Raw genomic sequence first — 17,565 nt, forward strand, 5'->3', positions numbered from 1 at the left:
ATCTGTATGCATTTTTATCCCATTACTGCATGTTACTAACTCGACATCTTCTCTCTCTTATAGTTCTGTGCTTTCTTGTTTCTCTCCTCTCTCTTTCTGTCGCTTTCATAAGGTATTTCTGCCTCCAGAGCTGTAGAGACTGGATCTGTGGTTGTGGGCCACCTGCTGCCCCCCTGTGTTCCCGCTCAACAACTGCTGCTACAGTTGTTGTTATTGGCTCTGTTACTAATACTGTCATTATTTTTCCTATAGCTGTCATTCCTATTATTATTATTAATTTATTAATATTACCACTACAATTACATTATTGCTATTTAAAAGAAATTCTAGGTGGTATTTGCATTGCCTGTTAAAAGGAAGTTTTTTCTTGCCACTGTTGCCAAATGCTTGCTCATGGTGGGATTTGTTGGGTCTCTGTAAATAATATTATAAAGAGTACGGTCTAGACCTGCTCTTTAGGAAAAGTGCAATGAGAAAACTTATGTTATGAATTGACGCTATATAAATAAAATTGAATTGAATTGAAATTATGTCACCCTGCCTCAAAAACGGGTTCTGTTATCCCAGTTTTATTAGCTCAAAAAATCCAGTCAATAGTTTTTAAATCCAGATGGGTCAGGCAAAGGACTGAAGGGGTAAACCTACAAAATGTGATTAATAGAAACTGTAATGCGCCTAAGTCATTTAATCTCTGTTTAAGCAACCAGGCACTTCAACTCTATACAAGAATTGGGTGATGCACTGCCAAGATGGTGCCGCCCACTTTGAGCTTCAAACTCACTTTTCAGAAACCTATGCGTGATGTCACGGAGACTACGTCTATGTTTTATGCAGTCTATGACACACACACACACAAAGAAATAAATCATTCACACCGCCCCCAATGAAACGTTAGCTTAACCACAATAGATTTTTGATTGTGAGTCAGCATATGCAAAGCATGCAGCAGCTTGGACCAGAGAAGCAACAGGTATGGCAGGTTATATTTAGAAACAAACTTACCTCATCAGACTTTTAACTTGCACATTACCCAGCTACTTGAGCTGGCACCAGCGTGGGGATTCATTGGAGAACTGGCTCTGCACATACTTGTTGATTCATGCTCATGGATATAGAATATTGATTAGCATTACTGCATGAAAGAGAAAACACTGCATAGAAACCATCAGTAATGGAGTAGACAGAATAAGAGAGGGATAGCAAAGAGGAAGATGAAGTATGTTGGATGAAGGGGGGGGAGAGACATCTCCGTTTAGAAATGCATGGAGAGCAGCCTTTAACACTGAAACTCTTCAAGTTGCATCAGCAGCTCCTCAAGGCAGGATGAAACATTATTCCACTTTTCACAGTCTAAGAAGAATGATGCAATGGTCCCTCACCTATCCGCCTACATACTGTAGGGATTGAAGTATCACACGCAGAAAAGAGAGAGGAGGCTTGCATAATTGTATTAGCATTATTCAATCATCGTTTCAATTGATGACAGTATTATGCCTAAAGCAAGACCTGCAGATCACAACCACAAAGAAAGCTTGTCAATGGAAACCGATAGATATGTTACTGTTAACACTATAAAATTTAAGGCCTCAGAAATTATAGCAGCAGAGATGTGTCAACACTTGAACTTAACATTGTGACTTTTCATATAGACAGCAATGCCAGTCTGTCGGTTGGTCCACCATTTTGGTCCAGAATATCTTATTAGTATATCAACTATTTGGATTGCTATGATATTTTGTACAGAAATTCATGGTGACCAGAGGATGAATCCTCCCGACTTTGGCGATCCCCTGACTTTTCCTCTAGTGCCATCAGCAGGTCAAACTTTTAACTTATCCTATGAAATATCTCAACATCTACTAGATGGATTGGCACAAAATGTGGTACAGACATTCATGTCTCCTTGAGGATTAATTGTAATAATGTTGGTTATCCCTTGACTTTTCATCTAGCCCAACCATCAGGTCAAAATTTGAATTTGCCCAATATGACAAAACCAATGACATTTCTGTGAGCCTCAGCTGTACTTTGTGTTTTGTGCTAATTAACAAATGTTAGCATGCTTACACACTTAACTAAAATGGTGAACATGGTAATAATTGCGTTAATTCTTGTAATCAGCAATTCCTGGAGGCCCTTACTTGACAAAAAATAAAGACTATGAAATGTTGCATCTCAAGCAAGTCTCAAGTCTCTGAAAATGAATTTTAATAATGTGAAAATAAATCTAAGGAGGCAAGTTAAACACATTTTACAAAGGTTAAACCAATACCTATGTTGGATTTAAACATGCCAGTAGCTGATATTTAATAATGAAATATTTACACCCAAACATTTATTCTTGCCAGGTCTACTGAAACTCTTTCAGTTGCATCAGCACTCCTCGAGGCTGTGTAATGCAGGTTTCAGATTTATTTAAAATTACAGATATAATTACCTCATTATGCCTGGAGCGGAAAAGTGGAACGATAGTGTAGTTACTCATAACTTTACTCATGCTTTAAAGCGTTTAAAGCGAACAGGTAAGTCACACTGAGACCAAATATAGCAAGGCAAGACAAGTTTATCTGTATTTAGCAATTCAAAGTGCTTTGAGGAATTAAGAAAATAAACACAAGCCAATATAAAAAGACACATTTAAATATGGTTTAAAAGAGTCAAATAAAATAGAAGATAAAATTAAGATAAAAAAGAATAAAACAGATAAAACAGCAGGAGAATAATAATTACAGTGCAGTTACAGTACAAATGATATGAATAAGAAGTCCCAATTCTAATTTAGTAAAAGGCAAACAGATAAATCTTAATCCCTGATTTAAAAGAACTGAGAATTGGAGCAGAACTGAATTGGAGTTTGTTCAGTAAGGAGACCTGTCCCAGATCATCTGAGAGGTCTGGAAGGTTCATAAGATCCAATACAGTGAATGGAATTTAGTTTGAGGTACAGCATTAAAAATCTCTCTCTCTCCAGAGACGTTGCCATTGTTACTCAATGACACTCAATTTATTAGAACTACTTTCTGCAGAAGAAATAGTCCACCCCACCCATACCCAACCCCCGCAACCTCACTGCAGAAGAGTTCTCCCTCCTCACAAATCCCAATTTAACCCCTTAGTAAAAAATATAGTAGTATTTGCAACCACATGCATGTAAAGTATCAAAAATAAAAATACTTATTTTGCAGAATGCTCCCTATCAATTTTATAGTTAATATTATTATCATTATTATCTTTATTATTTGATATATTGATGTATTAATATATAAGTAGCACTTGTAATGTTGTAGTTGGTCAAGATGGAGCTAATTTTAACTAATTCATATATTGTTGGGTAGTTTAATCTGTAATAATTCATATGAAATTTGGTGTGTAAAATCTTAATCTGAAAAAGAACTAGTAACTAAAGCTGTCAAATAAATGTAGTGGAGTTAAAAGTACAACATTTCCCTGTGAAATGTAGAAGAGAGGAAGTATAAAGTAGCTTAAAATGGAAATACTCAAGTAGAAGTACTTGAGTAAATGTACTTAATTACTTTTCACCACTGCATGTTAGCATTGTCAGTGTGAGCATGTTTCCATACTTCGGTCACGTGATGACACCTGAGAAAGTTCCATTCAATAAAAAAGGCTGGAAGATACAGTTGAAAGCTCTGGAAAAATCTAAGTGAGCTTTGAGTATTTGAATATTTTATCAAATATATGTTTTCAGTTTCCATGAAAGATCATGATTTGAGTTCAGATTACTACTTTGTTAAGGTTAAGGGACGTTTTTCATCATGGTTACAATAATAACCGCTTGGCTGTGAGGTTAAGAACAATCGCAGTCATGGTTTAAATAATAATAAGAACTTTATTTGAAGTCCAAAGTGTTTTACAAAACAGGACTAAAAACCACGATAGGCCAAAAACAGAAATGAAAACACAATAGCAATAAGATAAACCTTACAAACATCACCAATGAAACCAATAGTAAAAAAAATATATATGAATAGCAAAGATAAAAATTTAAGAGCTGATAGAGTTGGATTACTCCAAATTTAAAGCCAGATTAAAAAGATATATCGTTAATTTCTTTTTAAAAACAGAAAGCAGCATAACCAGATTTCTTGTGGGAAACATTTTGAACTTCTAAAAGAAAGACAGCAGAAGACCTGAGACTTCTAGTTGGACCATAACATGAAAGGCAGATACTGATGAAGGAAGGTGCAGGTTATGTAAGGTTTTATAAACAAGTAAAATGACTTTAAAATCAATTCCAAAAGATGCAGGTAGCCAGTGCAGTCTTGGGGAATCTGTCTTTTTATTTTTATTTTTGGCAAAATCACTCATGAATGGTGAGTCATGTATTGGTGCTTAGGTTGCTAGCTAACACTCGCACGGAGAGACTGACGTAGGCTGGGAACATTTATTTGTTTTTATATTTTTAGGTAAATTATTTTATTTTTGTCAGTGACATCCTGCAGCGAATGTTCAGATTCAGATGTATCGTGTGAGTCAAAGACCAAACAGCATTTCTGTTTCTAAGTGACCAAACAGTAATAAAGTGCTGTGGAACTGCTTTCCATTTGTGTGGGTGTGTGTGGAGGGATTCCCTGTCTAAATACATTAAAATTTGAAATACTGCCCAGTATATGGATAACGAACCCAACAACACAACAATACAACAACAGCAGTGTGGAACATACTTTCCATGCTGTGTGACCATCTTTTGTTCTACATACCCACTCTCCCGCCCTCTCAAACTTCCTCCATGCGCCAACCTGTTTGCTTTTAAATATGCAAAAGTGACAAAGCATCTAAGGTCTTCCCCAGGAATTCCCAAATATAGAAAGTTAATTTTGAAGTTTTAGAATTGCAGGATTACAACACAAAAATGACCACATCACCTTGATGGCAGCAAACTCATGACAGCTGCCCATACCTGGTTCCATTTAATCTCTTTATCATGTTTTTATTCATTTCTTGTAATATCCTGTATATACTGTATGTTATTTGTCAACGTCAGTGTGTTTTATCTTGCCAGCAAAGCACTCTCTGTTCTAAATGCTAAGTGTTGTTGTTGGAGTAATGCCAGGTAGGAAGTGAGGAAAGCAGAAGACAGGACTGACAGACTGACTCACTATCTGAGGGAGACATGTTCAACTTTCAGTTAAGGTCAAGTTATAAATCAGTACTTCAGGCAGCGTGGGAAGACAGGTTCACATGGCACGCAATTATGAAAATGTTCACTCCCATAAACAGAAACTGAAAGAAAGCAAATTTATTTCGCCTCCACATTCGTGTCTTCTGATGATCAGGGTTTCGCTATGTTGTTGATCTGTCACTAATCTGTGTTGCTGTTAGCTACCTGGTTATCAATGTGTTGGTGGTCAAAATGCAGATATGTTCGTGGGGGATCAACCCAGTATCTCAAGGAATTATGTCCATGTTGGACAATTCTGCACCTCACGATTTACATCCAATGCAAATGTGCAGTGCCAACACAGGCAGTAGTGTCCTCTAGTGAGGCAGAGAGTGAGGGTGCAACGTGTCTGACTTTCATGCAGAACACCGGGTTTCATGTCCTGTCACAGATCTGCAATTAACATTGGTGTTTTTATTAACCATATGACAATGATCCTTCCCAAGCATTAACCAAGGGATTTTTTGTTGCATAACCCTTGCCATACCTTAACCATATTTTATTTGCCATTACTGCGATCATTCCCTAACCTTAAAGCAATAGTTCAACATTTTGGGCAATATGCTTATTCGCTTTTTGGCAGAGAGTTAGATGAGAAGATTGACACCACTCCTGCTTGTAACCGTTAAATATAAGGTTAGAGCCAGTCCCGGTCCATTGCCTCTAGCACACAGTCCTTAAGGCTCTGTGTCTTGAGGGTTTTACTGTACATGTGTCCAACATGCAGCTACTATTTGTCATCTGAGAAGGCACACAGGAGTTGGCAAAGAGGTTTACAAAACCCAGGCTCATATGGGCTGTGCACCAGGTGTGTGCACGAGTATGCACCCGGAACTGTTAATGCTATTGTATAGTGTATGGTTGACAGAGTTCAAACCTACGGGTAGCCATATTGTATATAACCACCACCAATATAACCATACTAGAGACTCCTGTGTTTCTGAGGAACAGCAAGGTTATGGCTCAACACAAAACATACAGTGGTGTGAAAAAGTGTCTGCCCCCTTCCTGATTTCTTATTTTTTTGCATGTTTGTCACACTTAAATGTTTCAGATCATTAAACAAATTGAAATATTAGTCAAAGATAACACAAGTAAACACAAAATGCAGATTTTAAATGAAGGTTGTTATTATTAAGGGAAAACAAAATCAAACCAAACCTACATGGCCCTGTGTGAAAAAGCGATTGTCCCCTAAACCTAATAACTGGTTGGGCCACCCTTAGCAGCAACAACTGCAATCAAGCGTTTGCAATAACTTGCAATGAGTCTTTTACAGCACTGTGATCATGCCACAGCGTCTCAATAGGATTCGTACGTGTCTCTATAATGTGATGCAATCAACAATGAAACTAATCCTCACTGTAACATTACTCATTCTCAGGCTTGAATGAAACAGTAGCTCACTTTATGGAAACCACAAGCAGCGAAACTCCTGATGTAACAGACTTGTGATGCAAGACTAGTTTCAAAGGAATCTGCCAATAAAGGCCAATCTAATCTAAATCCAAACAGGGAAATCACTGAAAGTTAGGGATGTAACAATGCATCGTGAATCGCTTAAAAATCAATATAAATGTGTGAAGATTAAAACCGGTTGAGATAAAAAATTTAATTGCGATGCAATTTTTAAACAGCCTAGGGCGTAATCTACTTTGATTTCACTTGTTCGACGTCGCATGTCACATTCAGTTGTTGGTTGTTCAGACGGAACGAGAGACATGGAGAGTGCTTTTGAAATAGAGGATACACCAACCAGCTTTAAGTCAGCAGTGTCGCATTTTTTGGCTTCCCTGTGTTTACAAGTGAAAAGGGTGAGAAAATCACAGACACGACAAAAACGGCGTGCAAATATTGTAAGAGGCTGATGACATGCACAAATAGCACAACCAACATGTTACAGCATGTCAACCGGTACCATGGTGAGCTCAATTCACCACCGCCTGAGTGAAAATTGCCAAGAGAACAAACCACTCTGACAGGCAGATTTGCAACTCCACTCACCCCAACCAGTTATAGGCCAAGGAGATTATAAGGTGCATTTCATGGCAAAAGATATGAGGCCATTTTCCATTTTTGAAAATGAAGGCTTTCGGCTGTTGGTCAATACACTCATTTATTTATTTATTTGAAGAGATTTTATTTTCTATATTCTGTTATTTTGATGTGGCATTTGTTTAAAAAAAATCCAATTATTATTTTTTATTTATTTTTTGTTACTTAAGATAGGGTTACAATTTCAGTTGCACATTTGATGAGCGGACACATACATTGTTTTGCACAGTTTATATAAATAAAGGAATATTTTTCAGTCATAATATGTCTGCAGCTCATTCTGTTAAAAAAAAAATCGGGAGAAAATTGTATTGTGAACTTAAATTCATGAATCGTATCGAATCGTGAGTTGAGTGTATCGTTACATCCCTACTGAAAGTTGCTTAAAATACTGAATCAAATGATTGTAAATGAACAATATCCATCAAAATCACAAAATAATTTCAACTCAGTAGCATTATTTGACCATATCAGCAGAAAAAACTTTTCTAACCACTTCTCTAACCAGTGATTTTATCATGATGTCACAGTTTCAGTGAGAAATGTAACCATCATGGCACATTGCTTAAATCTCGGGTTTAGTAATAGAAATGTTTGTGTCTTTGTCATGGTTTTCACAGTCTGAGACCACGTCTTCACTGTGTTGGAAAAATCTGAAAAAGCTTTTTGTGTGTGAAAACAAAACAAACAAGTTTTGATAAAATTTCAGATAACTTGCTTTCAGCAAAGAGTTGACAAGTAATGCTGAAACAACGTCCAACTTAGCATTAAAACTGTATGAAAAAGAAGGTGTTTTGGAAAAGAATAAACAAAATGAATGCAATAACTTGACCATGTTAATCTATTAATTCAGTCATTTGTGGGCGAATCTAGATTCAAACACAACTGCTAGCTTGCTGCTCTTAATGGACTAGCCACTTTTTAACCTCTTTTAGCATATTGTTTTGGTTTTGCAGTATATTTACTGAATGGTTCAGTCTCAGTGCTCTCATCACCCCCAAACAAACAAACAAGCTCTTGTCTTGAAGCACTTTGCACTTTGTTTTGATAAGTGCTCTATAAATAAAGTTTTATTATTATCTACCGTTAAGGAGCCAGATATCTTTCTCAGGAGTTGATGGAGATCAAACCAGAATAATAAGGAGAATGAATATTGGACTTACTATCATCAGGTGACCAAAAACACATTGATTTATTTTATACTTATTTAGTAGTTTTTCCATATTGAACTTCCCAAGTTCACTGAAAGCAGGGGAGCAAGCTAGTTGAGGTCTAAACAGGGATTGAACAAAAGACTTTGTAGGCGGCAAACAGGTTAACACACACGTGTTGTCACTGGCAAAGGAAAGCTCCCTGTGTGGGCGGCTCTGTAGGCTTCCCCAAGCCTAATTCAGAGGAAGCTGTTGCTCAGTAGTTGTGGGATTCCCCTCCACGCTTTCAGGAGTAGTCCCTCTCAGTGGGTTTTCCCTGTGGTTGTTGTGGTTTGTTGCACCAAATTAGTCCCTCAGGAAAACAGCAGGATAAGATGTAGGAAAACAGTTTAATTCCACGGTGATGTTATGCAATACTCATACTACTTTGTCAGACAATGAGCTATTCAAATATGAACGCATCCACAAAATGAATCAAAGATTATATAAAGATAATTATTTAATATAAAATATATAATCTCCATAAATTGCCTTTTACCAACAGGAAAATCGATTAAGCTATTATAAAGGTTAGTATATTAGGCATATTGCTCCTGCATTGATGTTATTGCAAGGTTTGGGATTTAAGTCAAAACAATGAAATTCTGCTGACTGACAAATCATTTAGAAAACGTATTTATGTTGAAAGTAAGCCCTCGAAAATTCACACTTTAATGACTTTTAAGCCCTGATATTTAACCTGGAGGTTTAAACTAAATGTAGCCAAAACAATGGAATGAAACAGATACATTACACAAACACACAGTCAAGGAGTCACAAGTGAATATCTAAATGAGATGACAATATACTTTTGGCAATGGCCCATGATGCCCGCCTCCGTTGTTTCCCCCACAATGCAAATGTGTTCTTTCGTCACCTGACAGACTATAAAAAACAGCAAAGGTGCACTGAGAAAGAGGTAGACACCAACAGCTCTGTGAACGAGGATAACCAACCTGTCAGACAGAGTTAATACAGGATAATAACAAGACAGTTCCTGTTTCACTTTGTTTCAAAGCATTTGCTTCTACATTTCAGCATCAGCATGAACTTCACTGCTCTGGTGAGTACTGTCAGTGATCTGGGAAAAAAACAGACTTCAGTGTAGACTTCAAAATCTTTTAACAGTTTAAGAGGTCGTGTGAGTGATAAGTCAAAATAAAATTCACTTAATGTGCTTTCAAGGTTTGTCATTTCTGCGCTTTAACGTTAATATCTGCAAATACATGTAGCGTAATAATGTTAGATTGTGTGCCTTCCGCTTCCAGTGAGAGCTAGAGATCCTGATCCCGATCGGGCAAGTAGCAGTGATTTGGCCAAACACCTAAAAACTAACTTTGTCAAAGACTGGTAAACTTTAGAAAATGACCTCCCAAGAATAATGTTGACTGCAAAATGCATTAATGCACAAAGCTTTAAAAGCTATTTCATTCATAGAAGTGAGTGGTGTGAGAATATATTTTCCCAACAATATGATTATTAACGTTTTCAAAGGTTATGTTTGGTAATTTAGCTTTTTTATTTTCCCATTTTGGTGAAAGTGAATCACAGATGTTGATAACGTGACTCTAATATATATGTCTATATATGTTTGTGTATCCAGATTTTACTGGGACTGATGGGGACAGTGTGCAGCAAATGTCCTGTTGAATGTCAGCCTACTACCAAGTATCACCAGCAGTTCTTTAAGCTTGTGCCGGACCTCCAAAACTCTTCAGTTGCACCCTGGGAACTTGTGTGAGTTTTCTTTCTGTTGGCCAGGAAAGAGGAGAGGAACAAAACATCTTGCTCAAATACAAGCAGTTACTCTATCAGAGCTTTTATTTACAGTAGAATTGGGGTGGTATACATTTGTAATGTAATATACAATGTTTAAATGTATAAAAGTTATTGAGTTACTTTTCACAGCTGAAGTTATTTTAAGCTTCTAACATGACTAAGGATCTGATTATGCTTGAACAGAACTAGTTCAAATGAAGTGTTGTCCGACCATGTCGGAAATCAAAAGTGTTTCTAGTTGTTCTGAACGCCGCACTGGAAGGTTCCTGTTTCCCAGGGAAACATGATATCGTTAAATAAGGGGACAACGGCGGACAATTTTCAGACAGTCTCTCCTGGAAGGTATTCATAGTGTTGCGCTTAATTGTTCTCATGACAAGTGACAGAAATAGTTGTGTAAAGAATGGAAAAAGAAAGTTCAAACCCTGCTTACTTTCTCGTCAGTTTGGGAAAGAAATCACTGGACACAGCTCCCCCCAAATCTGACATTGGGGGTTTCTGAAACTATTAAACCATCTGAGCCGTTCGTCATGCGAGTATAGTGAGGATTGCAGGGGAATTTGTATAAAATGATACAGAACAAATCAATTGATGCAACTGTGCAGCCATAAAAAATGACATCTTGGATTTGAAAATGTCTCTTAGTTGTGAGAGAACTTGAACAAAGTGCTGGAACAAGAAAATGTATTCAAGCTGAAATCCATAGCCTTCTAAACCCTGGATCAACCAGCCCTAGTGTCCCCTGAATTGTCACTTCCACCCTTGTTTGCCTCTCTGCATCCATGTACACTTCTGTTTATTCATTCACATTTTTTTCTCCATTTTTTCAGTCAGGGTCCTAAAAGCGGCAGGGTGCCCCATTACATCGAACATGCTGTGTGCAAGGATTGCACTGTGAAGAACATGATCGCAAAGCCTATCTTCCTCGAGATTCGAGTCTACCAGACTTTGCGCAACGGCACCTGGTGCAGGTGTCCCTACAAGCTGGCAGTTGGATGTACATGTGTCTACAAGTCGTCCTTGATGCAGAAGCAGTTGTAGCTGCAGTAGTTTTATTTGCAGTAGCAAAAGTAGTAAAACAAATACTTATAATTATTTATTTATTTAGTAATATTAGGACTAGTTTCGCCATATGGTGCCTTTGGAATCTCTTAGCAACCTAAATGCTTATTCTGCTTATTAAATTATGTGTGCGTGTATCAAATTTAATTATATATTTATGGATTACAATTGAATACATTATAGATATAGAATAATTCTATCCTTTGTGGCAGGCTAAATATAATTTCATTGTAGAAACGGTCAGAGCTGCAGTTGTATGTGTCAGTGACATGAATTAACTATTTAACATTTTGTTGTTTTTTTACATATGAGGAAATTTCATTCAAGTTGCTGAATTTTTGGCAGTCACATATTTCTGAACGACATTTTTTGAGGGGGAATCCGATTTTGTGGAGATAAAAACCCTTACATGCTGCGTTTGCAAAATGTAATATGCAGCATATGTATGTCACACATTTGTTACATGTATCATGTAATCTGCAATAACAACAACATTATACTGTTGTAGAATATTTGTGTTCAATACAAATGTGAAAACTATTTATTTTGCATTATGTGCATCCTAAAACCTTACTTATTGTACCCTTAATAAACTTTATTAAATTCAAGTAAAATCAGAATGTTTGGATTTTTTGTATCAATCAAACAGCAGACCATTTGTATTACACACACACACACACACACACACACACACACACACACTGCAGTATCTCACAAAATAACACAAAATATTGACACTTTGGGGCCCAATTTGGTCATTTTCACTTAGGGGTGTACTCACTTTTGTGGCCAGCGGTTTAGACATTAATGGCTGTGTGTTGAGTTATTTTGAAGGGACTGCAAATTTACACTGTTGTACAAGCTGTACACTCACTACTTTACATTGTTGCAAAGTGTCATTTCTGCAGTGTTGTCACATGAAAAGATATAATAAAATATTTACAAAAAATGTGAGGGGTGTACTCACTTCTGTGAGATACTGTATATGGCCATGAAAAACAAAAGTAGACGCAAGTATGTGGACAGGATGTCTACACACTTTTGGCCATTTAGTGTACTCATTGTGGTTGTAGTAACAAAATCCAGCAGGTGGCGACAAAAAAGTTTAGAGAGCGATATTTTTACTTCCGGGTTAGCAGCGCTCCCTTTCCTGTCTGCCATTTGTCGTATACGGTGGGTTTCTGTCGAGCTCTCGTCTTAAAACTGTTTAAAAATCGTCAATTATCCCTACATAGCCGCATTTTCTGTGAAATGTGTCAAAGTTAACGAGACAGTGAATCTGTAGATAATCTTTGGGTTATGTGTATCGCTGTAATTGTGTATAAATATCAGACGTTTGTCGAGTGTGTGAGCAGCCACATGCGGCCGTTATATGCTCTCCGCATGCTAACTGACGTGCTAGCTGGCTAACGTAACTCTCCTGTTCTTGCTGGTTTCTGTGTAGACTCGCATTGAGGAAATCATCTGTTTTGTATTCTTTACGGTGATGTTTCACGTAGTTTTTACGAACACGCGACTGTTAAAACAGTGGGATTTTACATATACCTGTTAAGAGTGTTTAGCAGAGTTGCGGTAGCTAGTTAGCTCCAGAAATAAACGCATTTCTGATTGTTTTTGTCTAAGCGAATTTCTTTCTTTCAGATTTATAGGCGACCGCCTGTACAACCTTGAAACATGCAGAACGACGCCGGTGAATTTGTAGACCTTTACGTCCCACGTAAATGGTGAGTGGCTTGTACTGGGCTAACTGGATGATGAAGCTGAATGGAGGATTGCTGGGGAATAGCCTGTAGTTAAATTGTGACAGTGGAAAAATACACTTTAGTAACAACAAAAGTAGTTGTTTTGGGTTTGCCTTGAGGCTCAGCTGACTGCTTTGCTGCGCTGACCACTAAAATACTGCGAGATCAGTGTGAATGATGGTGACATGTCATTTACAAGAAAATTAAGTTAATATATTGAATGTGTGTATTGCAGCTCTGCTAGCAACAGAATCATTGGAGCCAAGGACCATGCCTCCATCCAGATCAACATTGCTGAGGTAAAGTGAACAATTTCGGCCTTAAAGTTGATCCAGTCATATGTAGCAGAAATGCATGAAGCCACACCAGTGTATCTAGATTGAGCCTCTATTGGACATGCTGTGTAAATGGTGTATCAATTAGGCTTAATAATGCTAATAAACTGCCGGAGACTTAGAATCAAGACCACAACAACACCTTTTATTGATATCTTAGTGTGCCAAGTGAACTAATAAAAAAACTTGACCAAACAAAATGTTTAGGTGTTCCATGCAATACTTAACCCACTTCACTAATTAACATCTTAACTGACCTTTAACTCTCAAAGCTGAAAGAGTGTGATCCAAAACCAAAAATGATTCGTCTTGTGGTCAAACCCTGCATCCTCTGTTCTGGAAAACCAGAAACAATTACATGTTTATACTCTTGTCAAAGAAGCAATGTTGACTGAAGATGGTTATCACTCAGAATCAATGTCTACATATTTTGTTTGCTTTAACCCTAATAAAAACAAAGTTGGATCCGAAATATTTCAGTCTTATTCACACTATTGAAGATAGGACGGTGTAGTCCCTCATTCGTCCAGGAGTGTTCTATCGTAGAAAAGGTTTCAGTCGTAGTCATCTGGAACAGTGTCCAGATGACAAACCTTTTCTACGACTATTGAAGATAGGTCACATCTTATTTGTAAATTGTATAACTTTTTATATGACAGTTTGCAACTGCAGGGCTCCAGCGTGCGACCAAAAATTTAGTACGCCTGAAATTTTAGAAATCGCGGGTTAAAAAATCCAAAACGCAAGTTGTTTTTTGGGCGACTTTATAAAACATAGTGCCGAAGAAAGTTAACGGAGTCCACAGGTGTGTGTGTGGAGAAAAGAAAAAACAGAAGAGAAAAGCAAAGCAAAGTGAGCAGATTGTAGTTTGTGAGTAAACACTAAAATAAGGTGGAGAATTAAGTAGAAATTAGAAATAATAAAAATAATAGAAATAAGAAGTAACTTAGTAGAAATAGGGTAATGTGTTCTTTCAAATATTAGCCTATATAACGTTTGTTTTTGTGAGTAGCATAAAGGGAAATACAACTCAAATCTAGTTATACAACCCTCTGTTGTAAAATGATAAATAAATCTACCTTGTATATATAATCCTCCCCAAAAAAGGTAACGCTTAAAATGTATTCTTGGGTGCATCTAAATGATGTACTTGTGCACCTAAAGGAAAAAGTCTGGTGCACCAGTGTGAAGTTAGTCTGGAGCCCTGCCACTAGCTTGGTGAGACATGCTCTAGCGCCTGTATTAACTTTGCACAAACAGTAGCCTCAGTGTTGGTTGTAAAATTTGCACGTAGTTTGCCACAAGAGTAAACCACAACAGCGCCATAAAAGTGAGGTTGAATAGTTAGGGGACGAGCTGACGCTGTCACATAATGTGAAGCTTACCACTCAATGTTGTTTTTAAGCAATTTATTACAAATAAAGTGTACTTGACATGCTGCTGTTAGATTTTTTGTTATTAGATATTTGTCCTACCTTTACAAGCAGCCATTAGTTTACATTAATTTCCATGCAATATGTAAATATAATAGCAGATTTTAATATTATTATATTCTTTGACAAAGAATGTGTGTTCACAGTGATGGATTACTTAACTCCAGCAAAGTTCAGGCGTCTGTTGATTGGTTTTCATGTTGCTGGGGGATGAATAGAAAACAGTATATGCCTGAGGAACAGGCATCAGCAGGAAAATACATTCTCAAATCTAAAATTGTAATTGATCACAAATGTGAAATATGATTGTAGCAAAGGAGCTATAACCTGCTAAAACACCAGTATGGTACCTTTTTCAGATGTTGGCAAGTTTTGTTAATTATTCATGCTAAATTATTATAAAAACCAATTCAATGTTGGTGGATAAAGATTTTTTGAATATCTTTATTTGAAGGACTTGAGTGTTTTTTATGAAAACAGCTTAAAGATTCCCAGCTGCAACAGTTGTTTTTGAAGTTTCTATGTTCTTGTTCTTATCCAGTGTGCTCTGTCCTCTGCAGGTTGACAAGGTGACCGGCCGCTTCAATGGTCAGTTCAAGACCTACGCTATCTGCGGTGCCATCCGCAGAATGGTAAGCCTCAGCCTGCTGTCACATAAACACAGGAAACTCGTCAGTTTACTCATCAGTAAGACTCTTGTAGCAGATGATTATCTTTTATCTGCAAAGTCTCACTGAAGTGTAACGATTAGAGTGAGGTCATCATTTAAACTTTTTATTAATCTGTCCTGTCTTTAAACTGAACCTGTAGATTAAACATGTCAAGGCTAGTTTGTCTCTCACATTGGTTTTTATGTTGTTGTTTTTAAATAACTTAAAAAATCAGAGTGACTAGTGTGCATCGCCTCTTATCTTCTGTGTACATGTGACTTTTTTTTTGTTTTTTCTGCGACCCTCTAATTGAATTTGGATGATAGATTCTTCGTAAATTGGGATTTTTATTAATTTCAGCTGTAATTCATTTCTTGTGCAATTTTTTTTTTTTTTTTTTTTTGTAGATGTGCAGTTTCTGTCATCCTTCCACTAAACATTAGACAGCAAAGGACGGTTTTGAATGTCCTTGCCTTTTCTGCTGTTGAAACAACCTTGACCTGAGTGTGTTGGTGGTTGTAATTAGGGCTGTCACAATCATTACGTCACGTGATTGTGACTATTTGCATAATCTTTAGAATCGTTTCAACTCGCCTGTATGAAAACAGCTGGATGACACTAACATCACTATTTCCACGTTGTTCAGTAATGTATTCTTTCAGATATTATATATAATTTACACGTTCCAATGTTCAAGCCAAAAAAAAAGGCTTTTTTTTGTATTGTTAAACTATTAGGCTTATACTATAATAGTGGCATAAAATGAACAGTAAGACAATCAAATCGTTAATTGCAGTTATTTGTATGTCAGTCGTTAACTAAACTTTCCTGATCGTGACGGCCCTTTTATAGTCTCTACTGGAAACCTAAACCTTCCTCTGCCGTGAGATAATGTCTTGTACTCGCTGAAACAGACTTTGTTTTCCTCCCACAGGGTGAGTCTGACGACTCCATCCTGAGGCTGGCAAAGAATGACACAGTTGTTGCAAAGTAAGAACCTGTTATCAAAATCAACTACAGCAGAATTTATTTTGTATAGATGTGAAAATATTTAATAAGCATGCATGGATAAGAATAGTCAGTGTTATCTGTAGTTTGAATCACATGAACTTTTATTTTTCCTTTTTCATTCTTGAAAGGCATTATTCATAACATGAGTGCTTTTTTAATTTAATTTATTTATGGACCTGATCACAGCGTAGTGCTTTTCTGTGAAATGCATATTTATACAGTTCGTGATTTATGTTTGATGAAGCTAATTTGTGCTTCAGTGCAGAAGTTGTTCCTCTTTGTCAGAGAAGCAGAGAGAATCAGTTGTGCATTTCAGTAACAGACACAGTACATGAAGCTAATTGAAGTTGCCTCACTTTTGGAATTAATATGTAAATATATATAGGCCTCTTTTCACAGCAGGCATTTTGACTTGTGATTGTAGCAAAAGCACAGGTGTCGATAATATTAACTATTGCTCTGCTCTGGTCTGTTCAAGTTTTGCAGTGAGCCAGCATGCACAATACCAGGAGCCTGAAACTGAAGCAGCTAAATGGAATTCAGCCTTCAGTCATTTTATTACTTTATTTCACCTTTTCTTTTCTTACTTTCACATGTCAAAATGTCCTCTGTGAAAACGGTCTCTTGACGGCTTTGTCGCCTGTTGAGGCATTTTTAAGTTTCGCCTGTTACTGAAAAGAGCTTCTCTGTCCAGTAAGCTGTGCCGTTGATTTGAGAGAATACTTGAAATAAATTGGGTTTCACATTCAAAATAAAGGCTGATCAGATTATCGATGTTGCTGCTGAGAGGACTTTTAAACCTCTAGAATTTCATCATTAATTAGGGATGTGATTTTTTTCGGATGAATCCGGAATTCCATTTTTTCCAAACTGAAAATGTGACCACATTTAACGGATCATGCAGCTCCGTTAAAAAATATTTGGGGGGGGTTATGAGCTGCCTGAGTGAAATCAATCACGTGCCTAATGAGTGGAAGTTATTGGAGTTTAGATCAGTTGAGAATTTGGATATAATTGAATTGACAACTAATTCCTTTTTTTTCTCTCCTCTGTTGTTTCACAGGAACATCTGAGTGTGATGCTGAAGCTGTGGAAACTTTGTAAAATAAAGTGGAAATGAAAACAA

The 17,565-nt window shown here is 37.0% G+C and overlaps 1 protein-coding gene across 2 annotated transcripts; it reads left to right on the plus strand.

Annotated features, from left to right (window-relative positions):
- Positions 1 to 12,364: 12,364 nt before the first annotated feature.
- On the plus strand, positions 12,365 to 17,565 carry rps21 (ribosomal protein S21). Of its 2 annotated transcripts, XM_044210145.1 has the most exons (6): positions 12,365 to 12,441; positions 12,910 to 12,992; positions 13,246 to 13,309; positions 15,339 to 15,410; positions 16,363 to 16,418; positions 17,503 to 17,565. In XM_044210145.1, exons 2-6 carry the CDS (start codon positions 12,943 to 12,945, stop codon positions 17,510 to 17,512), a joined length of 252 nt encoding a protein of 83 aa, XP_044066080.1. In that variant the 5' UTR covers positions 12,365 to 12,441; positions 12,910 to 12,942; the 3' UTR covers positions 17,513 to 17,565. The 2 variants fall into 2 exon arrangements, with proteins under 2 accessions (XP_044066080.1, XP_044066081.1); XM_044210146.1 differs by lacking the exon at positions 17,503 to 17,565 and having other exon boundaries at positions 16,363 to 16,422.

This window comes from Siniperca chuatsi, linkage group LG10, assembly GCF_020085105.1.
Source record: "Siniperca chuatsi isolate FFG_IHB_CAS linkage group LG10, ASM2008510v1, whole genome shotgun sequence".
Classification (NCBI taxonomy): domain Eukaryota; kingdom Metazoa; phylum Chordata; class Actinopteri; order Centrarchiformes; family Sinipercidae; genus Siniperca; species Siniperca chuatsi.